This window comes from Hevea brasiliensis, chromosome 18 (assembly GCF_030052815.1).
Source record: "Hevea brasiliensis isolate MT/VB/25A 57/8 chromosome 18, ASM3005281v1, whole genome shotgun sequence".
Taxonomy (NCBI): Eukaryota; Viridiplantae; Streptophyta; class Magnoliopsida; order Malpighiales; family Euphorbiaceae; genus Hevea; species Hevea brasiliensis.
The window spans coordinates 33,691,378-33,713,321 of record NC_079510.1 but is presented as its reverse complement, the minus strand read 5'-3'; the positions used below and the strand labels follow the sequence as shown (position 1 = coordinate 33,713,321).

Sequence of the window (21,944 nt, the reverse complement as noted above, 5' to 3'; positions counted from 1 at the left end):
GGAACTGTCCAGGTCAACGTCTAACTGAAAAACTAGTAATTGGAGGTTAGAGGGATTTTATAGAGCAAAATTTGAAAGTTGATGGGATTTTATGTTACATTTTTATAAGTTGAGGGACTGTAATGTTACAACTAGATAAGTTCATAGACAATTATCAAAATTTATCCATTTCAAATACTCTATTAGTTCTCAGGTAGTAAAGAAGATAAAAAGAATAAGGTTTAGGCTCATATTCCAAGTTTTAACAAAGGAAATGTATAATTTAAGCTCAAAGGGGCTCACTAAAGTCAATACATAAGGTTGACTTTTTAAGGTAAAAATAGTTAAATCCTAATTTGCCTTTATCATTTTTACATGTGCATATAATTATGTGACCTCAATTGGATTAAAAGCAAGTTCTAGAGTAACAAATCATGAATGAATAACACTCACAAAAAATAAAGATTGACATATAAGAAGTCAATTTAAATCAAGGCTCAAAAGTCACATAAGAAATATTTCATCGTCCACCAATTTTAGCTTACCAACTAATCAAAATCAAAACTCAAGTTAATTATAAGCCTGAGTATACAAGTTCATTGATTCAATCATGTTATGCATCTCTCAAACTTCATCAATTTTTTTTCATAGCATAAAAACTCTATAAACCATTGAAAATATTAAAACCTTTCCCTCACACTTAAAACTTACATTGTCCCTAATGTAGAGCCCAAATGCAAAAGAAAAAACATCCTAGAAAATAAAATAAAATAAGGAAAAGTAAACAAATCTGATTGTGGCTAACTAGCCAACCATGGGTTGCCTCCCAAGTAGCGCCTTTATTTAACGTCATTAGCTCGACATGGCAAAGCTCCTTAATCCAAATAAATTGGGTTACTCAATTTGAGCTCCTCCAATGAATACTCCTGAAACCCCTCAAAAAATGGCTTGAGTCTATGACCGTTAACCTTGAACACCTTGTTAGTTCATAAACTTTGAATTTCAACTGCACCATAAGGAAACACATTAATAACAATAAAGGGTCCAATCCAACGAGAATGTAACTTACTAGGCATCAGCTTCAATATGAAATTATACAATAAAACTTTTTGCCTAATCACAAACTACTTCCTTAAAATTAGTTTGTCATGAAATGCATTGGTCTTTTCTTTATATATCCTAGAATTCTCATAAACCTCAAGTAGAATTTCCTCTAATTCATGCAATTGTAATTTTCTTTCCACATCAGCAGTAGCCAAATCCAAATTATAATTTCTAACAGCCCAATAAGCCTTATGTTCTAACTCAACAGGAAGGTGACACAATTTACCAAAAATCAACTTATAAGGGGTCATGCCTATGGGTGTCTTATAAGCAGTCCTATAAGCCCACAAAGCATCATCAAGTTTAACGCTCCAATCCTTTCTGTTTGGCTTCACTATTTTTTCCAAAATAGACTTGATCTTTCTGTTAGACACCTCTGCTTGCCCACTTGTTTGAGGGTGATAAGCTGGAGATATTTTATGGAAAACATCATATCTTCTTAATAATGCCTCAGCAGCTCTATTACAAAAATGAGAGCCCTGGTTACTAATCAAAGCTCTAGGGATTCCACACCTGCTGAAAATATTAGACTTGATAAAACCTACAACAACTTTAGAATCATCAGTTCTGGTGGCCTTTGCTTCCACCTATTTCGAAACATAATCAACAGCAAGCAATATAGAAACAAAACCAAAAGACGAAGGAAATGGATCCATAAAGTCAATACCCCACACATCAAAAATCTCACAAATAAGTATCGGGGTCTGAATCATTTCATTCCTACGGGTTAAACTTCTTGTTCTTTGACATTGTTCACAATCCTTGCAAAACAAATAAGAATCACGAAATATAGTGGGCCAGTAAAAACCACAGTCTAATATTTTTCTACCTGTTCTCTTGGGTCTAAAATGACCTCGACATGCATAGGCATGACAAAAAGTGAGAATAGACTGAATCTCATTATCAGGAACACATCGCCTAATAATTTGATCTGAATAAAATTTCCACAAGTAAGGATCATCCCACACATAATACTTAGCCTCACTTTTCAATTTCTCTTTTCTAGCTCTACTCAAATCAGAAGGTATAGTCTTAGTAACCAAATAATTTACCAAATCAGCATACCAAGGGATCATACCTTGCAATTTAAATAACTGCTCATCAGGAAAAAATTCCCACAAAGGAACTGGATCTCCTTATGTCGCTAACCTGCTCAAATGATCTGCTACCAGGTTCTCAGCTCCTTTCTTATCTTTGATTTGAAGATCAAATTCTTACATAAGAAGGATCCATCTAATCAACCTTGGTTTTGCTTCCTTCTTTGCTAAGAGATACTTCAATGCTGCATGATCAGAAAAGACAATTACTTTAGAGCCAAGCAAATATGACCGAAATTTATCTAAAGCAAAAACTATAGACAAAAACTCTTTTTCGGTCATAGAATAATTGCACTGAGCTAAATTGAGTGTTCTGGATGCATAATAAATCACATGAAAGAGCTTCCTAACACGTTGCCCTAAAACTGCTCCCACTGCATAGTTACTCGCATCACATATAATTTCAAAAGGCATAGTTTAATCAGGAGCTTGAATAATAGGGGGTGATGTCAATGCAGACTTCAACTTGTTAAAAACCTCCTTGCACTCTTCACTAAACTCAAAAGAAACATCTTTTTGCAAGAGTCTAGACAAAGGCAATGCTATCTTAGAGAAATCCTTAATGAACCTACGATAGAAACCTGCATGACCAAGAAAAGAGCATACTTCCCTCACAGTTGTGGGGTAGGGTACATTCACAATTAAATTAATTTTAGACTTATCCACCTCAATACCCTTATTAGAGACAACATAACCCAAAACAATCCCCTATTTTACCATAAAATGACACTTCTCGTAATTCAAAATAAGATTTTTCTCAATGCATCGCTCAAGAATAGAAGTCAAATTATGTAAACATGCATCAAATGAATCACCATACACAGTAAAATCATCCATGAACACCTTAATGCAATTATCAATGTAATCTGAAAATATGCTAATCATACATCTCTGAAACGTGGCAAGTGGATTACAAAGCCTAAATGGCATCCTTCTAAAAGCAAAAGTTCTAAAAAGACAAGTGAAAGTAGTATTCTCTTGATCCTCTAGTGCAATCACAATTTGATTATATCCAGAAAAACCATCAAGAAAGCAGAAATAAGACTTACTTGCTAACCGCTCAAGCATCTGATCAATGAATGGCAATGGAAAGTGATCCTTCCTTGTTGTCGAATTCAGCTTGTGGTAGTCTATGCAGATTTGCCATCCACTCTGAATCCTTGTTGGAACAAGCTCATTATCTTGATTTGTTACCACAGTAACTCCCGATTTTTTTAGCACTACTTGGACTGGACTAACCCATTTACTATCTAAAATTGGGTAAACAACCCCTGCATCCAATAGCTTTAAAATCTCCTTCTTCACAACCTCCATCATCTGTGGGTTCAACCTCCTTTGAGCTTCTCTACTTGATTTAGCATCATCCTCCAGTAAAATTCTATGCATGCATACTGATGGACTTATACCCTTGATGTCAGTTATTGTCCATCCAATTGCTTCCTTATGCATTCTCAGAACTCTAGTCAATCTTTCTTCTTGAATCTTTGTTAAATTACTTGAGATGATAATTGGAAGTGTCTCATTGTCTCTTAAGTAAACATACTTTAAATGCTTAGGTAAAAGCTTGAGTTCAAGAACTGGAGCCTACACAACAGAAGGTAATAATTTTGTGTGAGATACAGGTAAGTCAATCTTTGATACTCTATACCTTTTTGGAATAGAATGTAATGACTGCAGTGCCATTACCGTGTCTTAAACCTCTACACTTAATGGCTGATTGATACTAACGCCCTAGGCAAATCCCACATCGGCAAAATACGGGAGAGATGCTGGGTTTATAAGTTGGTGGTTCGTAACTCCTAGTGACGCGTTTTAAATCAGTGAGGGCTTCGTCTTAGAGCGGACAATATCACTAGTGGGCCAAGCCATTACATTTGTGGTATTAGAGCCGTTCCGCATGCAACCTTGAGTGATGGTGGGGAAAACCTCAGCGAGGATGCCGAGTCCCATAAGGGGGGTGGATTGTAACACCCTAGGCATATCCCACATCAGCAAAACACGGGAGAGATGCTGGGTTTATAAGTTGGTGGTTTGTAACTCCTAGTGACGCGTTTTAAAACCGTGAGGGCTTCGGCCCAAAGCGGACAATATCACTAGTGGGTCAGGCCATTACTACTTCATGAATTCCTTGACTAATCACCATTTCTAACTCATCCTCCATGCTTAACTCAAACATCCTGCACAAATGTATCAACAACATCAATAGAAAAGACAAAATGATCATCAGCAGGATACTTCATGGCATCAAAGATATTAAATTTGACAATCTCTCCATCAAACTCCATAGTTAAGGTACCATCATCCACATCAATTTTTGTCTTGGTAGTTTTTAGGAAAGGTCTTCCGAACAAAATCAAAGCTTAGTTTGATGTGGGAGAACTATCCTCCATATCCAAAATGTAGAAATCTGTAGGAAAAATCAACTCTCCAACCTGCACCAAAACATCCTCAACTACTTCTAATGGGTAAGCATTAGAACGATCAGCTAACTGAATAATAACACTGGTTTCTGTCAATGGACCCAAATTTAAAGTTTAAAAAACTGAATATGACATAACATTAATAGATGCTCCTAAATCTGCCATTGCACGTTTAAATCTAGAATCACCTATTTTGCATGGAATAGAAAACGAACCTGGATCCTTACACTTAGGGGGTAATTTTCACTGAATTAATGCTGACACATTTTCCCCGACACTGATCTTCTTATTATTCCTCAACTTGCGCTTTGTAGTGCATAATTCCTTAAGGAATTTAGCATACTTGGGGATTTGTTTGATAGCATCAAGTAAAGGTATATTAACCTCTACCTTTCTGAAAGTCTCTAAAAACTCTTTCTCATGTTCTTCTCTCTTAGTCTTGGCCAACCCGCTAGGGAATGGAGGAAGAACAGAATTATTAGCTTTATTCAGTTCAAGTTCAATATTTACCTCAACTTCAGAAACTTCAGACTCTTTTGCTCCTTGCTTCTTCTTTTTCATTGACTCATGTTGTGGCACTCCTCACCCGTTTACAGTGTAGCCGAGCGATGAGTGCCACATTCGGTGCCAGAGCACCCTGTCTTGTCTTGTCATGTATATTGTAAATTTTAATGTCATTCAAATCAGGTAATTAATGTGTAAATTTTTTTTTTATATCTTATTTCTGTGGAGACCCTGACAGATCCTCCTCTGTTTTATTAGCATCTAGCGGGTTCCACTATCACCTATTAACATATTTATAGTCATCTCACATATTTTCATATCATATTCTCTTTTATCATATCATTCACAACTATTTATGAGATCTCAAAATGAAGTATCATCTATTGCATTCATATGAAAATTCATAGATAATAAATTACAAGTTTTCATTTCAATCTCAAGTTTAATTTCAAGTCCAAAATGAAATACATCATAAACTAGTAATTACATAATGACTAAACATAATGAACCAAAATACTAGTCTATACATGGGCCCTACCAAAATACAAAAGACCGGTGAGGTGACTTTGGACAATGGTAGATCTGGTCAGAGCTCACAAGCACTCATCAAGCCGCCGCGCTCGGGATTAATCTCCAGTACCTACTCGATGGAAAACCAACGCGCTAAGTATAATGCTTAGTGGTGCATAATTTATAATAACAATAATTTAACAATTGAAATAATATCTACAAATCATAATTTCTGGGTTTTTTACATTTTTATTGCTCTTTGGAAGCAATTAACATTATTGAGATCTTTTATGATTACTTATTGTATTTTAAGTCTTAATTAATTTTTTTATCAGTGCCCAAGAAACCTATAACAAATTATAAAAGCTGGATGCACGGGTGTATACTGGTTAGACAGCCATATGTCTATTCAATATACGTCTGTTAGGCACGAGGCCAGCTATCAGGCATGAGACTCGCTGTCAGGCTTGTAAAGCCAGAAATAAAGTAGGTACAATGGCCAGTAAGTAGGCATATAACCTGTAGAACAATCATACCAGACATATATTGTCAGTTCATGATTTTCTCGGTAGGCAGTACTGCTATCTGTAGTCCCTAATTGGTATATTAATTTATCCAAACTAAATAAATAAGTCTAGGTATACTATGGGCAATTAAACATTTTTAATTAATTTAGCACTATTCATCACATTATTTTCTAAGATCTGCTCATTGGTACCATTAATTTCATATTAATAGAACATTAGTCCCAATTTACATATTCATATCATTTTTAATATTTAATTTTCCTTATGAGTATTTTAATTATCATATATAGCATTTTTCCTATGAACCTTTCTTTAGGTTCATGTTGATGTGTTATCTTTATCTAGGAATTTGACTAGGTTGGGATGTTTATTTAGTCACACTTCCTTCATAACAATTGCTTCTCTATGTTTAAACTTGAATTTCAGTTTTTGAATCACTGAATTTGGGGTTATAGAACTCAATTATGGTCAAAATACCAAAGGAACAGTATTTTGGACAATTTCAGGGTTGGCAGTTTTAGTGACCCAACTTGTGCTAACAATTTGAATTGGTTAAAGGCAAAACTGGGTCAAGTGGTCTCATGAAAAGTGTAGCCCTATATCTAAACTTTCTATTGATGAAATTTTAGGTCATTTGGACGAGTACAGAGAGAGTTATGACCAAATGAACACGTACTATTCATTTGGTCATTTTCTGGGTTGGCAGTGTTTGGTCATCCGGGTTTGGGTAGAGAATTGGTCATGATTTTGACAGAATTTGGGCAGGGTTGCTTCTTGAAAAATGAAGGTTTGGATGTCCCAAAATACCTCCAATTGGCCTCATACCAATTGGAGTCACACATTGTCAGTGAGGGTTCAACAAACACACTGGACTCATTGAGTCCCAACCTATAGAAAATTTAACACTCTCAAAATTCAATCTCCTCTTTCTCCAAACTCCAAACAAGTATACATGTCACTTCTATTAGCATCAATCTCAACACAATTAGTTCAAATTCAAAAATGTCACAAAATCCTCAATTTCAAGTGCACAACCCTAATTTCAAACATCAAATTTATATATATAACCATGAAATCAATTTTCACATATAATACCTTGTTAATTAACTTCCCTAACTAAACTAAAACCAACAAAATCCATCATTTTCATGGTTCCTCTAGGGCTGCTGAATTCAAGGGTTTCTTTCCCAAATTTTTCTTTTTAATTTCATGTAAATGTTCACTGGGTTTAGCATGATTTTCATGCTTAAAGAAGAGATTAAGAGTTTTGAGCACTAACCTTTTTTTTGTAACTTATTAAACTTCACTTTCCTTGCTTTTTTTTGGTATCTATAGCTTCCTTAGGGTATGGGCAGTATTTTTTGTGAAGTGGGCTATGGGTTTTGGGTGGATTAAGCTTGAGAAATCAAGCTTGGAAGCTTGACAAAAATGGTGAAAAGGTGGGGGGAAAAGTGTGTGCCGGCCATGGGAGAGAAAGAGAGAGAGAAGAGGTGGAGAAGAAGCTTATGGTTAGTGGCTTTTGTTTCTATTGTCTTATATATTTATTTGTTTTTGTGTACTTTAATTCTTTTAAATGCCATAAGCTTTTCTTTTCTCTTCTTTTCTTTTCTTTTCTTTTTTTTTTCTCATTCTTTTTCTAATTTATTTCATAAATTTTAATTTATGTTAATTATTTTATTCTCTAAATTTTTAATTTGACATTTGGGTTAAAAATACCTCTGGAGGTGAAATGACCAAAATGCCCTTCATAATGCATATCGGGTTATTTTTATTATTTTTGTACCAATTTATAAATCCTTTAAACTTTGATTTATTTTTCTCTAAATTTTTCCTATATTTTTTTAACATTTATTTCTTCAATTTACGCCTCCTCACTATAGTTTAGGTGTAGTTCCAGATATTTTGACTGTCCGAATAGACTTTAGTTGTCGGAACAGTAAAATGTACGGACTATCTATGGTGAAGGCGTTACACATATGGAGTCTGATTATCAACTTCTTTCTCACTCCGCAACACTATAGCACTTGCATTTTCTCTGGGATTCATAACTGTTTGTGATGGAAGCTTTCCAGAACCTTGAGCTTCAAGCTTACTCACAAACAAAGCTAATTGACCAATCTGCTTCTCTATTTTTTGAATGCTATTTCTGGTCTCCTGTTGAAACTGTTGTGTATTGCTAGCCAAAGCCTTAACAATTTCATCGAGTGACATACCTTAATTTGAGGGAGGAGGAGGTGGTTGATTCACTTATGCTCTCTGCTGCTGATATCAGTTTTGTACTGGTTGATTCCCATAATTCAAATTGGGATGATCTAGAAATACTGAATTATAAGAATTAGAAAATGGGTCATACCTGCGTTGTGGTTGTCCAAAATTTCCTACTGCATTAGCATGTTACAGTGATTCATCCTCTTGTAATGTAGGACACATGTCATTAGCATGACCCGAACCCGAACAAATTCCACATACTTTAACTATTTACATGTTCCCTACTGCCAATTGCCTCACCCAAGAAGTTAAATAAGAAATGCTTTCTCAAGGTTAGATGTACTTACCTCATTAACCTTCTTAGGTGTGTGATCCATTCTCATTCCAAACTGCTGAGAGTTTACTGCCATGTTAGCAATCAACCTCCTTACATCTTCTGGTGTCTTGTCAACCAAAGCTCCTCCACTAGCAGCATCTATCATACTGTAGTCCATTAGTAAAAGTCCCTTATAGAAATACTGAATCAAAAACTGCTCACTTATTTGATGATGGGGACAACTTGCACATAGCTTCTTAAATCACTCCCAATACTCGTACAAACTCTCTCCATTGTACTGCCGGATGCCAAAAATTTCTTTTCTTATGTTAGCAGCACGAGAAGCAGGAAAATTCTTTTCCAAAAACATCTGCTTCATCTCATTCCATGAGTTAACAGATCCAGAAGGAAGGTAATACAACCAATCCTTAGTTGTGCCTTCCAGTGAAAAAAGGAAAGCTCGAAGCTTAATCTGCTCCTCTAAAAATCCTTGAGGTTTCATGCTGGAACACGCAATATGAAATTCCTTTAAATGCTTATGTGGATCCTCACCTGAAAGACCATGAAACTTAGGCAACAAATGGATTAGTCTAGACTTTAGCTCAAAAGCAACATCTAAAGTAGGGAATTGAATACATAAAGGCTGTTGGTTTAGATCAGGGGTAGCCAACTCTTTCAAAGTCCTAGCAGCCATGTTTTCATTTTCGAAATTTGAATCCGAGCCTAATTCTTTTGGAGAATGGACTCTTTCAGATGTACTCGGAGCTTGAATTAGGTTAGCCTGCTTAGCTAATTTTCTCAACTGTTTAGCTGTTTTCTCTACTTCTGGATCAAAGAGCAACTCACCAGATCGAGAAGTTCTTGTCATAAACAAAAAGAACCAAACTATTAGAAAATAATGGAATTTAGCCTAAAGAGGGTGGGGCCAATGAATCCTACGCATTGATTGGTTTTCTTCAGAACATCGTTTCCTTTAAAACAAGTATAGAACGCCCTCCTAATTCAACCAAAATTCTGTCAATGAATAGTAGCACCATAATTTTCGTCGCAAACCTGAAAATAGCAACACTTCACAAACAGAGGTAATAACAGAATATCCTAATACTAAAAACACGAAATCTAATAAACTTTTAGTCCCAAGCAACGGCACCAAACTGACAGCCAAATTAAGGTTTCTTCAAAATGAAGGTAATGTTTTTTAATCTCATTTTGTTTAGGAGAGTTTAGTAAATGATAGTTGAATAATCTTATATATGGTTTGGTTGGACGGTATGAGAATGTAATGTTAAAGTTAAATATGATATTACTTAAAAATTCTTATTTTGAAAAAGAATATGTGCATTTTGTTGCTATATATTTTGAGATTTGGCTACAATTATTCTCAATCTTAAAGGTTTTATGTGGTATAAATTAAAATGTTTGAATACAATTATCAATTAGAGAAAAGATTTGGCTTTTTTGTCAAATTAATATTTGATATTTATCGCAGCAAAATGACTTATATTTATGGAGTAATTATACAATGAAAACTTGCATCTGTTTGCCAGCTCTTGTTGATGTGGCAAATTTTAATGTTGGAAGAGTTACAATGGATGAAGAGAGTGAAAAGAAGGCTTACTAGCTAGCCTATTGCAACTTTGATATTGCCTTAGTGGCAAGTGGACTTATATTCTCTTATTATTTTTTTTTCAATTTTTTTTTTAGTTTTGAAGGTTTACATCAAACCCCGCTTATTATATGATCTCTATTAAGATTTTTTGTAACACCCCTAATTTTTAAATTTATTATTTTGTGGGAAAATATTGATATTTTATTTTAATTAAATTTTGGGAAATTATTTGAGATTTTTCGAGTTTTAGAAATCGGGTTCGATTTTCTGAAAATATAAAACTTTGATTATTTTTAAAAATTAATTTAAAGACCACGTGGCAAAACTAAAAATATGCTTGGACTCTATGAATTTTTCTGAGTTTTCTAGAATTTTTTCAGAATTTTTGAGCCCCGTTTTCGGTCCCAAGGCAGAGTAAAAAATTCAAAATTTTGTATCCTGAATCGAATCGGCATAATCAAACCGGACCGGAGAGGACCGATCGAATCGGACCGGCCTCCTTCCTTCTTTTCTTCTCTTCCCGAAAGGCCCCAACCCTTCTTCCTCTCTCTCCGCTTTCTCTCTCCTCCTCCCCATGCCGGCCAGCCACCGCCCCAGCCTCCCCACCTCGCCGGCCACGCCTCGCTCTTCCTCGCCACGGCCACCGCTCGAACGCCGGGAAAGCGCTATGAAGACACCCGACATCGCAGACGGCTTCAACTTCCCGATCAGAATCTAGCCGATCTGACCACTGTTTGGGCTTGGTCTTATTTTAAACACCATCTACACCTCGAGAGCTTTCCATAGACACCAAGAACACCAAAATCCATCGAGCGGTTTGTCCAATTTTTATCTGGGAAGTTTTAGCCCATTTCGACTTTTGGGTTAGATTTCTCGCAAACCATGAACCCCACGAGAAAACCGAGAGTACCAAAGCGCTACACTCGTCGAGACCTTCGCGGAAATATAAATTTCAAAATTTTTCGACACCATTTTTCGGTGAGTCCCACAAAACTTCGTATTATTTTTCTGAGCATTAAATGAGCTTAGAAAATTCCGTAAAAATTATATACTAAACCTCGTGTTGTGGGCTTCGTGTAGGTACCTTCAATTCGCAGAAATTGACGCTGCTCGTGTGAATTTCCGCCGCATGCATAAAGCTAAAAAGTCTCAAATTGGGTCGAGATTTTGGCTACCCCACCATTGTCGACGCCCAGCGCTGCTCGAGATCGAAATCGGCATAGGTAAACCCGAACCTTACTTTTCTTAATTTTCTAGTGCTTGAATGGGATTAAAAATCCATAAAATATTCGTGATAGCTTAGAAAATTATGATTCTTTTTGCATTAGCTTAGTAATATTGCTAAGGATCGCGGGGCAAAGTTTTATAATTTTTAGAGCTTCTTTGGGTAGTTTTTGCAAAAAGAGTCAATTATAAGGACTAAACTGTAATTTTATATCGTGTGATTGATGACTGTTTGGATGGGCCCAAGAGGGGCTGTGTGATGTGATTGAGTTATGGATATATGGTTTGTGGATATAGAAGTGTGTTTTAAGCCTTTTTGTAGGTTGGGTAGGTCCTAGGTATAGGGGAGACTCTGCCAGATTTTCGGCGCGACTTTGGACATCTTTGGTCTTTTCTTAGTTTGTATTGAGTCAAATGTACTAAATAATTGTAATAAAATTGTCAGGTGAGCCGGGACAGCCTTCCTCCTCCGCCCAGTCGCCATAGTGACTTTGGTTGAGTCTGTGAGTAAAATATTAATTTTAATTGTAATTTTGATATTATTATATGTTCAAGCATGCCCATGCATCACTTATAAATATGTATTTATGTAGTTAAATACTAGGCACATTTTATATTGCATTAATAATTGTTAAAGTGCCATGGATGTTATTGTGGTAATTTGGAGCAGTGTGCGTGAGTTGGCGTGCGTGTGGTATGGTGTTAGCTATGGACAGGACGGGTAGACACGGCTTGAGATCTTCGTTGGGACCCGATCCTTCAGGGTAGACACGGCTTGAGTTCTTCGCTGGGACCCCGATTTGGTTTATTAAGCGAAAGTCTGACTTGAGTTCTTCATTGGCACAGGTTGGATTAAGAGGGCTGTATAGGGGATCAGCTCCCATATATGTATTGTTTGATATTATCGGGTGTGTGAGTGCTCCAAATTACCTTTTTATTGTTATGATATGAAAATTATGATGATGATACATTTCACTTCACAGGGTGCATTAGCTTTAGATAGCTATAGAGATTATGGTTTAAATTGATATTTTACTTTCTGAGTCGAACGCTCACTCCTGTTCAATATTTTTCTATGCTACAGGAGGATTATTTTTGTGGTTAACCTGCTTTTCTCCTTCGCAGGTCATCTATTCATGTTTGTATAATTCTGTTAACTTCTAGAATTTCGCATGTGTTAGAAATATTTATTTGATTTGGGTCTGTAATATAATTACCATGTTGGACCTGTAAACTTATTATATGCATGAATGTTGGACTGGATGAGGAAGCTGAGCTCCCATTTATTTTTATGACATTTGAGTATGTGGAGGGTGAGCTGAGCTCCCCAATTGATTATATATTGTGTTTACAGGTCGGGTGAGTCAAAAACTCCCCGTTAAAAGGTCCATTTTATGGTTGAACTCTGTCTAGTTGAATTTTTGAAATTGGGCCCAAATGGGCCTTAGAGTTGGGTTGAGGAATAGTTAGGCTTACTATGGGCCTTAGAGGCTTTAGGCTGGCCCAGGTCCTAGTGCCGGTCCGGCCCATAGGTTGGGTTGTGACAAATGTGGTATCAGAGCTTAGGCTCCAGATTCATAGGGAAAATTGTCTAAAGTGTTAGGAAGAGTCTAATAGTAGTCACATGCGGAAAATAGGGTCCACATTCATCTTGCATTGTCATCTTTGCTTCTAGTTTCTACTTTATATAATTGTGTGTAATATGTCATTTTGAAATTTTTATGGGCTAATGCTATTGAATTTCAATAAAATGCGTAGAAGCAGGAGAGCTGCCACTGCATAAGAACCAGATGTGCCAGACAAGGTATCGGCACAGGATGAGGTGCCTGCCCCGAGGAGGCAGGGTAGGAGGTCTAGAGCTGCTCAAGTAGAAGAGCAGCTGCCACCAGTACAGGATCAGTATTTTATGGCACAGGGTCCCATGGACCCAATGGCAGCTACTCTAGCTGGTTTGTAGAGTACCATCGATATGATGGCACAGTATATGATTCACCCCCCACAGCAGCAGCAGTCCACCGCACCAAGAGGGGAACCTTACAAATAGATAATCAATTTCAAGAAGTTGGTGCCTGGTACTTATGATGTGTTAGATGATGCCTATCGGTTTTTGAATTCCTGCAGACAGGCAGGAACAGAGTTGCAGTTGACTGATAGGAGACTCATAGAGTGTGTGCAACATGTCATGGGGCCTATGCCTAGACAATGGATGAATGACTACATTTTACCTCGGATGGAAGGTTTGTCATGGACCCAGTTTGTGGAATTGTTTATCAACCGGTTTGTACCAGAAAGTTTCAGAGATCAAAAGCAGTGGGCCTTTGAGGCCTTAAGGCAGAATGGCAGGTCTGTAGATGAATATGCTACAGAATTTCTGGAATTGAGCAGATATGCCCCTACAGCAGTAGCTACAGAAACTATGAAGGTGAAGAGGTTCCTAAAGGGGCTTGACAGGAGGTATGCAAACCTGGCCATGATGTCTGATCAGTCTTTTGATATGGTAGTTGATCGAGCCCAATAGATTGAGATTAGCTACACCGGAGATGATAGTGGAAGAGCAAAGAAAAATAGAGCAGAGAGTTCTTCAGGTGTTCCCCACATGGGTGCTCCGAATAGCAGAGGCCAGAGTAATTACAGAGGAAGAGTAGGAATAAAAGGAGTGGTTTTAGACACAAATTTCGAGGATTCAGACCTGGGTATAGATCCAGCAGTTGTCACAGTTCAAGGTATAGCAGTTCTGGGTCAAGTTCAGGATCCTCCCTTACGCCTTGTTCATAGTGTGGAAAAGGACATTCAGGACCTTGTTTGATGGGTTCAGGAGTATGTTTCAGGTGTGGCCAACCAGGTCACTTTGCTAGGGAATGCCCCGTGTTCAGCGAGCCACAGATGGGGTCACAGGGTTCTGTTGTAAATGTTCCTCGTCAGTTGTATCCTGGTGCTTCCAGCATGGCAGGTAGTCAGTTCAGTGGCCAACAGGGCCGAGGACAAGGGGGATGTGGATTTGGAGGCAGATCAGGAGGTAAAAGTCAGTACCAGGATTCTGCAACCCAGGGTAGGGGTCAAGCTCGGGTTTTCACCCTGACCCCACCAGGATGGTTAGGCTTCCAAAGCAGTTGTGGTAGGTATTCTTCTAGTCTGTTCCTATGAGGCTCGTGTTTTAATAGATTCGGGTGCTACGCACTCATTTGTCTCCCTAGTGTTTACCATGAGATTGGGTAGAAACCTACAACTTTATAATGCCCTTTGTCGTAGCTACCCCGCTTAGTGACAACATAGATGCAGATATGGTTTTTCTGGATAGCCCAGTAGTAGTGGATGGAAGAATCCTCCCAGCAAACTTGGTTCCTCTACCAGTAATGGATTTCGATGTAATCTTGGGAATGGATTAGTTGGCAACTCATTATGCCACTTTAGACTCCAGGAACAAAAAGGTGTATTTCCACATACCTAGTGTGGAAGAGTTTAGCTTTGATGGTGACAAGAGCGTGGCTCTATATAATTTGGTGTCAGCAATTAGTGCTAGAAAAATGTCAAGGTGTGGATGTCAAGGGTATTTGGCATTGGTGAGAGACACATATGTAGAAGGTGTCAACATGGAAAATGTTCCTGTTGTCAGAGAATTCATGGTTGTCTTCCCTAAGGAGCTTCTAAGGTTGCCACCAGGAAGAGGAATAGAGTTCTGCATTGATGTTGTGCCGGGTACAAACCCCATATCAATGCCGCCTTACAGGATGGCACCAGCAGAATTGAAAGAGCTGAAGGAGCAACTATAGGAGCTTTTGGACAAGGGTTTCATACGTCCGAGCACTTCAACCTAAGGCGCTCCTGTTCTATTTGTGAGAAAGAAAGATGGGTCATTGCCATACCTATGAGGTTCATTTCTATTTTTTGTTTCTAATTTTCCTATAATGATGAAGTTGCTTAAATTTATAAGAGAAATAAAATTAATGAAAATTTATAAAGAGTAGAAGAAGGATCATTATGGGGTATTCATTGATTTAGAAAAGATTCATGATTGAGTACTATGAGAAAAGTTCTTTGTGATAAGTACTACTCATACCAAACACATGAGCAACACAAATTTTCAAATTTCTCTATTAAATGGTGTGAAAGGACAGAAAAGTGAAATTGTCAAATTTCCCACACTTTGTCGGTCAACAATCGTTTATGATTTCTGTGTTACCCATGAAGCATGGCAAGTAACTCCATCATCATTTAGTCAATCAACTTTAACTTAAATGGTATTGGAGTAGTTTTTAAAACTGCAATACCTTGATTTCAATCTTCATCTAAAGTTTGATCAATCAAAAAATAAAAATTTCATCTTTGAAATTAAAAAGAAAATTTTTATTAAAATATGTAATTATTTTAATTACTTACACCCATCAGGCTACAAATTATAAAAATTTCATCCCAAACATGTAAGTTATGATTCATATGTGTTTGTTAGGGAATTAAAAACTTAAATAAATATGATTTTGCATAATGTATAAAGGGAAGGAAACAATACCACCAAACAACCATTAAAGAAGAATTATTTTTTCCTATATATATATATATATATATATATATATATATATATATATATAAGTAGATAAGCTATTTTATATTATATGGACAGAACTCACATATTCTTTCTTAGATCCAGTATATCATAAACAAGATGAAATATGTACAGTGAAATATACATGTAAAATAGGTGAGACTCATGTATTTATATTTTCCACTAAGAACAATTGTGAATGAATTGACCAGAAAAACATTGAAGTACACGTCAAAATAAGCTGAACCGTAGCATGAAACACATGTATATATCCTTGAGCTATATAGTAAGTTTGTCTATAAATAGCAACAAAACACTAGCCTGAACCACTACACCAAGAGATTAAGCCATTCGTTATCAAAGAATCAGAGTAGCAATGGCTCCCAAATTCTTTTATCTTCTTATAACCTTCCTCCTACTGCACTTTTCAATCCAGCTCTTTATAGTTTAGTCTGAAGGACATGAGGGGAAAACTCTCAAATTTCTTCAAAGCCTAAAGGAAGTCAAAAAGGGCCAATATGTTGTTGGCCTTAATAAGGTCAAGAAGCACCTCAGGAAATTTAGATATTACCCAAGTGATGATACCAATAATCTAACTGACAATTTCGATGACCTTTTGGAGTCTGCGCTCAAAACTTACCAAAAATTTTTCAAGCTGAAGTCAGTGGAAGTCTTGATTCTGCTACCATCAAGAATATGATGATCCCACGATGTGGAGTAACCGATGTCACCAATCTCACATCCTCATCAAAACCAATAAGCAGCAGCCACCACAAGTCAAAAATGTTCCACATGGTTTCACACTATGCTTTTCTTGAGGAAATGTGAAGATGGCCATCTTCTAAGTATCAACTCACCTCATGTTTCGCTCTGGAGTTCAAAACCCAAATGAGGCAGACATGAGGTCTGCTTGTTCGCGAGCTTTTCAGAGATGGGCAAGTGTTTCCCAATTCACTTTTTAGGAAGCACCTACAGGTTTGAATACTGATATTGTGATCGGTTTTTATAGAGGTGATCATAGAGATGGAGATGCTTTTGATGGGCTTCTAGGAGAGGTGCTGGCTCATGCATTTTATCCCCAAGATGGAAGATTCTATTATGATGCAGATGAGGATTAGAGTAGTAATCCCAATATGAACCAATTTGACTTGGAATATGTGGCTGCTCATGAAATTGGTCATCTTCTTGGGCTTGCACACAGTCAGGATTCAAATGCCATTATGTATTCAATAATTCCAATAGGAACTATTAAAAGGGAACTCACCCAAGACGATATTGATGGCATACATGCTCTCTACCCTAATTAATCAACCATAATCTTTGTTTTACATGGAATAATCAAAGAGAAATTAATTCATGTGGTCATGTTTAATTACCAAATATGAAAGGATCTTAATCCCTATATAATGGATATTATATTGTGCTTTTCATTTTTCAATTATGAATAATATGATGAAAGCATCTTATTTATTGTATTTTATTCTACAAGTAAATGGAAGGCAAATTATTGAAAAGGGACCCATTGTAGAATTCTTACTCTTATTAATTACTTTAGAGGTTATAACTATACATATATATAACAGCTACTGGATTTACAGAGGAGGTGCAAGATATACACTTAAGGTTATCCTAAGTTATTAGAGATAGAGATAGAGATAACAATAAATATGATCTTTTACAATAAGATATCAGTTGTAACTATTGGATAAACCTTATCACACCCCCTTAATCTGAACTGGGAACAGGTCGGATTGACAAAAACTGACAAAGGGCGGTATGTCTTGACCTTGAAACAGCTTTAGTCAAAAGATCAGCCAGTTGATCCTTAGATGCAATGTATCGATCCGAGTCGCTTAGATACAAGATCACGAACAAAGTGGAACTCAACTTCAATGTGTTTGGTCCTGGAATGAAATACAGGGTTGCTGGCTAATTTCGTTGCTCTGACATTGTCACACCATAATGTGGAGCAACTAGAGGAAGAAAAACCAATGTCTTGTAAAAGAGATTTAAGCCAAACAAGTTCCGTTGTAGCTGCTCCAACTGACCTATATTCTGCTTCAGTAGATGAGCGGGCAACTGTGGGCTGTTTTCGAGTTGACCAATATACAAGGTTGGTGCCTAAGTATATTGCATAGCCTGAAACAGATTTGCGATCTTCTGGATTTGAGGCCCAGTCTGCATCAGCATAAGCACTAAGGTGAGGAGTGGAAGATTGGCGAAGGAACAGACCATAGTGTTGATTATGCTTTAAATAACGCATAATGCATTTGCAAGCTGACCAGTGATTTTCAGTTGGCTCATGGAGAAATTGAGAGACACGGTGGACGGCATAAGAGACATCAGGTCTGGTTAAGGATAAATACTGAAGTTTGCCGACTATGGTGCGATATAAATGAGGATCAGTTGCCGGATTGGAATTTTGTAAGTGTAACTTGGTTTTGGGACATGCTGAGTAGCAATACCATTGCAATTTGCCATATTTGCTTCACCAAGTGATCATCAATATATTTACTCCGAGTGAGTAAAAGACCCGCTGTTAAATGATGAACTTCTATCCCAAGAAAATAGTCTGACTGGCCCATATCTTTTAACATAAAGTGCTATTGAAGAGCACTAACCATGTCTGAAATAGCATTTTCATTATTCCTTGTGATGATGAGGTCATCAACATAAATAAGACACAACAATCGTGTAGCACCAGAATTGTAATGGAATAAAGTAGTATCAGCTATGGATGACGTAAAATGTAGGGCAACTAGTGCTTCTTTAAGTTTTGCATGCCATTGATGAGGCGCTTGGCAAAGACCATATAGATTGTGATTTAGCTTACACACATAATCAGCTTTATCAACATCCATAAACCCTTGCGGTTGACTCATGTAAACAGGTTCATGAAGATCACCGTGTAAAAAAGCATTCGACACATCTAGTTGTCGAAGAGTCCAGCCATGCGATACTGCACTTGATAGCACAGTTCGAAGTGTTGTGGGTTTGAGAACTGGAGAAAAGGTGTCAGTGAAGTCCACCCTTGGGCGCTGATGGTATCCCTTGGCAACTAACCGTGCTTTAAATCGATCAATGGATCCATCCAATTTTTGTTTAATGCAATACACTCACTTACAGCCCATAACATTCTGTGCTTCTATTTTGGGTACCAATGTCCAGGTATTGGTTTGAACCAGTGCATTTATTTCATCAGACATTGCTCTTTGCCAGTTTTCATCTAATACTGCTTTGGAGTAGCATGTGGGAACAAGTGGTAGAGGAGTTGTAGCGGAAAACACTTTGGGTTTTAGGTGTCCCGTTTTGCTATGTGTAACCATGGGGTGAGTATTTGTGGATTGAGGTAAGGGAGGATCAGGTGGAATAGTAGACTCATATTTGGGATATGAGGAGAGATCAACAATGAGAGGTAGACCAGGTATGGAAGTAGGTAGGGATGAGGTGTAGCGGGATAAAAGACGTGATGGAGACGGTGAGACATTGCTGGTTAGGATAGATGATGTGGCTGGAGGTGGAGGAGAAGGTTCAGTCAGTGGTGAATTTAATGAGGACTGAGATGGTGATAATGTAGACGAGACATGTGGTTGTATTGGATTTATTTTGGGAGGTGGGCCTAATATTCCAACTGTAGTGTTTGGCAAAGAAGATGGGTATGATGAATTGGTGGAATGATGCATGACAGTGTTTGGTAGCAAAGGCAGTGGGTACGGTGAAGTAGTGGTGTCACTGCCACGGACTGTAGGTGCAACTTCTTGAATATTCTTATAAGGGAACACCTGTTCATAAAAAAGAACATGTCATGAGATATGGAGTTTAAATGAAACAGAATCTAAATAAAGGTAGCCCTTATGCAATTTATCAGACTCTAAGAAAATACATGGACTAGATCGAGGAGAAATTTATTTGGAGCATACGGTTTTAACCATGGGTAACACAAACACCCAAAGACTTTTAATTCCTTATAATTAGGGGTTTGTTTAAATAACAGTTCATATGGGGTAATTGATCTAGCAGGAACAGAAGGTAATCTATTAATTGTGTAAACAGCTATTTCGAAGGCATAATTCCAGTATTTATTTGGGACAGCTGAGTGAAGTAAAAGAGCACGACCTGTTTCTACAATATGACGGTGTTTGCGCTCAGCACAACCATTTTGTTCAGGGGTTTGAGGGCAAGACACGTTGGGTAATTCCATTATCCCGCAAATAACTGGTTAATGATTGAAATTCTCCCCCCCAATCAGTTGAAATGACTTTAATGGTAAACCAAAATATCGTTCAACAATGCGATGAAATTTTATGAATATATTTAAGACTTCATATTTCTATTTCATAAAATATATCTAGCAATAACGAGTAAACTGATCATAGAAAATCACATAATAATGATGTCCATTGACTGAAGGTTTAGGAGATGGACCCCAGACATCAGAACTAATAAGTTGCAAGGGCTGAGTAGTACAATTGTGTGACTCAAAGAAGGAAGTTTATGACTTTTACTAATGTGACCAGAATTACAAGGCAAATCAGAACCAATTTTATCAACAGGCAAATTATTAGAAGATAAAATTTGATTAACAATTCTCGCATTAGCATGGGCTAGCCGATCATGCCGCATAATCGAATTGCACAAGATGAGCTCATGAGATAACAAAGAGCTGGTTTGAAGAGGTAACTGGTAGAGACCATTTTCACTTTGGCCTTGGTAAAGAACCTATTTGGTGGAGATATCCTTCACGAGAAATTTGTCAGGATAAAATTCAAGAGAATAATTATTATGAGCAGTAAAAGCAGAAACTGAAAGTAAATTACGAGCAATATGTGGTGAGTGCAGGATATTTTTGAGAAAAAATTTACGATTGTGAATATGAGTAACAGAAGAACCAAAGTGAGAGATGGGTAAAGAGCTACCATTGCCAATAGTTATGGTATCTGGACCAGTATAAGAATGAGGGTGAACGATGTTCACTTCATCAGCTGTGACATGAAAGTTTGCACCTGAGTCAACAGTCCAAGCTTGAGTAGGATGAGATGTGTTGGAGACAAAATGGGATTGAGGGTTGAATGGTGGTATAGCAGAAGACATTGTAGATTTAGGTGTGGGACATTGACGGGCCAAATGGCCATGACCGTTGCAGTTGTAGCAAATGGTAGTGGAACTGGGAAAAGTTGTGGTGGGAGAGACTGGATGAGTTCATCCATGTCTATGTCCTCGACCCTTGAAGAAACCTCATCCACGAAAGGGGGTAGCAGCAACTTGAGCCGTGGGTAATACAGAAGAATCAAGAGAGAGTTTCTCCATCTTTAATTGGCTCTCTTCGCTAAGCAATAAAGCAAACAAATCATCAAAGGAAATTGCTGAATTGCGAGCCTCAATTGCCCTGGTGAAAGGACGAAGCTCAGAAACAAGGCCTTCCATAACATCACTGACGAGGGATTCTTCAGATATAGGACATTGTAAGGCAGTGAGTTGGTCAGAGATAGACTTGGCATGTCTCATGTACACCTCAATAGAATCCTCGCTTTTGTGTAAATGTTTAAGTTGCTTGCGCAACTGTTGCATTTGGGTGTGAGAACCAGTACCAAAAATACTATGTAAACTCTGCCAAGCTTCTTTAGCTGTAGTTAGGCCAATAATCTACGGAAGTATATTCTCAGTAATGGAAGAGAATAGCCAGCTAAGGACGAGCTGGTCATATTGAAACCAACTAGCATAATCAGGATTGTCAAAACCATCAGCAAGTTTGGAGTTTGGAGGAGTGACTGTAGAAGAGATATGCGATGCAAGATTGTGACTATTCAACAAGGGGAGAAGCTGTGCTTGCCACACAGATAATTTGTGGCATTAAGTTTAATATTCAGAAAAGGTGAGGCATTGGGATAAGAGACAGTGCTAGAATT

At 37.4% G+C, this 21,944-nt stretch overlaps 1 protein-coding gene, 1 non-coding gene and 1 pseudogene across 2 annotated transcripts; 2 read left to right on the top strand and 1 right to left on the bottom strand.

Annotated features, from left to right (window-relative positions):
• The first annotated feature begins 8,889 nt into the window (after positions 1–8,889).
• LOC131176139 (small nucleolar RNA R71) lies at positions 8,890–8,996 on the top strand. The gene has a single exon (XR_009146265.1). It is a non-coding gene; the product is annotated as a small nucleolar RNA R71 (small nucleolar RNA).
• Positions 8,997–14,094: 5,098 nt separating this feature from the next.
• Positions 14,095–17,345, top strand: LOC131175856 (metalloendoproteinase 2-MMP-like; annotated as a pseudogene).
• A 518-nt stretch (positions 17,346–17,863) lies between these two features.
• On the bottom strand, positions 17,864–18,623 carry LOC131175855 (secreted RxLR effector protein 161-like). Its single transcript, XM_058140532.1, has 2 exons — positions 18,504–18,623; positions 17,864–18,403 (listed from the first exon to the last, which is right to left on the bottom strand). Exons 1-2 carry the CDS (start codon positions 18,621–18,623, stop codon positions 17,864–17,866), a joined length of 660 nt encoding a protein of 219 aa, XP_057996515.1.
• Positions 18,624–21,944: the final 3,321 nt, after the last annotated feature.

Bases quoted from the DNA above. Each gene is read 5' to 3' on its own strand.
- LOC131175855 (XM_058140532.1), bottom strand. From the start codon at position 18,623: ATGGGCCAGTCAGACTATTTTCTTGGGATAGAAGTTCATCATTTAACA. The intron at 18,404-18,503 runs GTATTGCTACTC...GGCAAACTTCAG, and splicing joins AAATATGGCAAATTGCAATG to TATTTATCCTTAACCAGACC.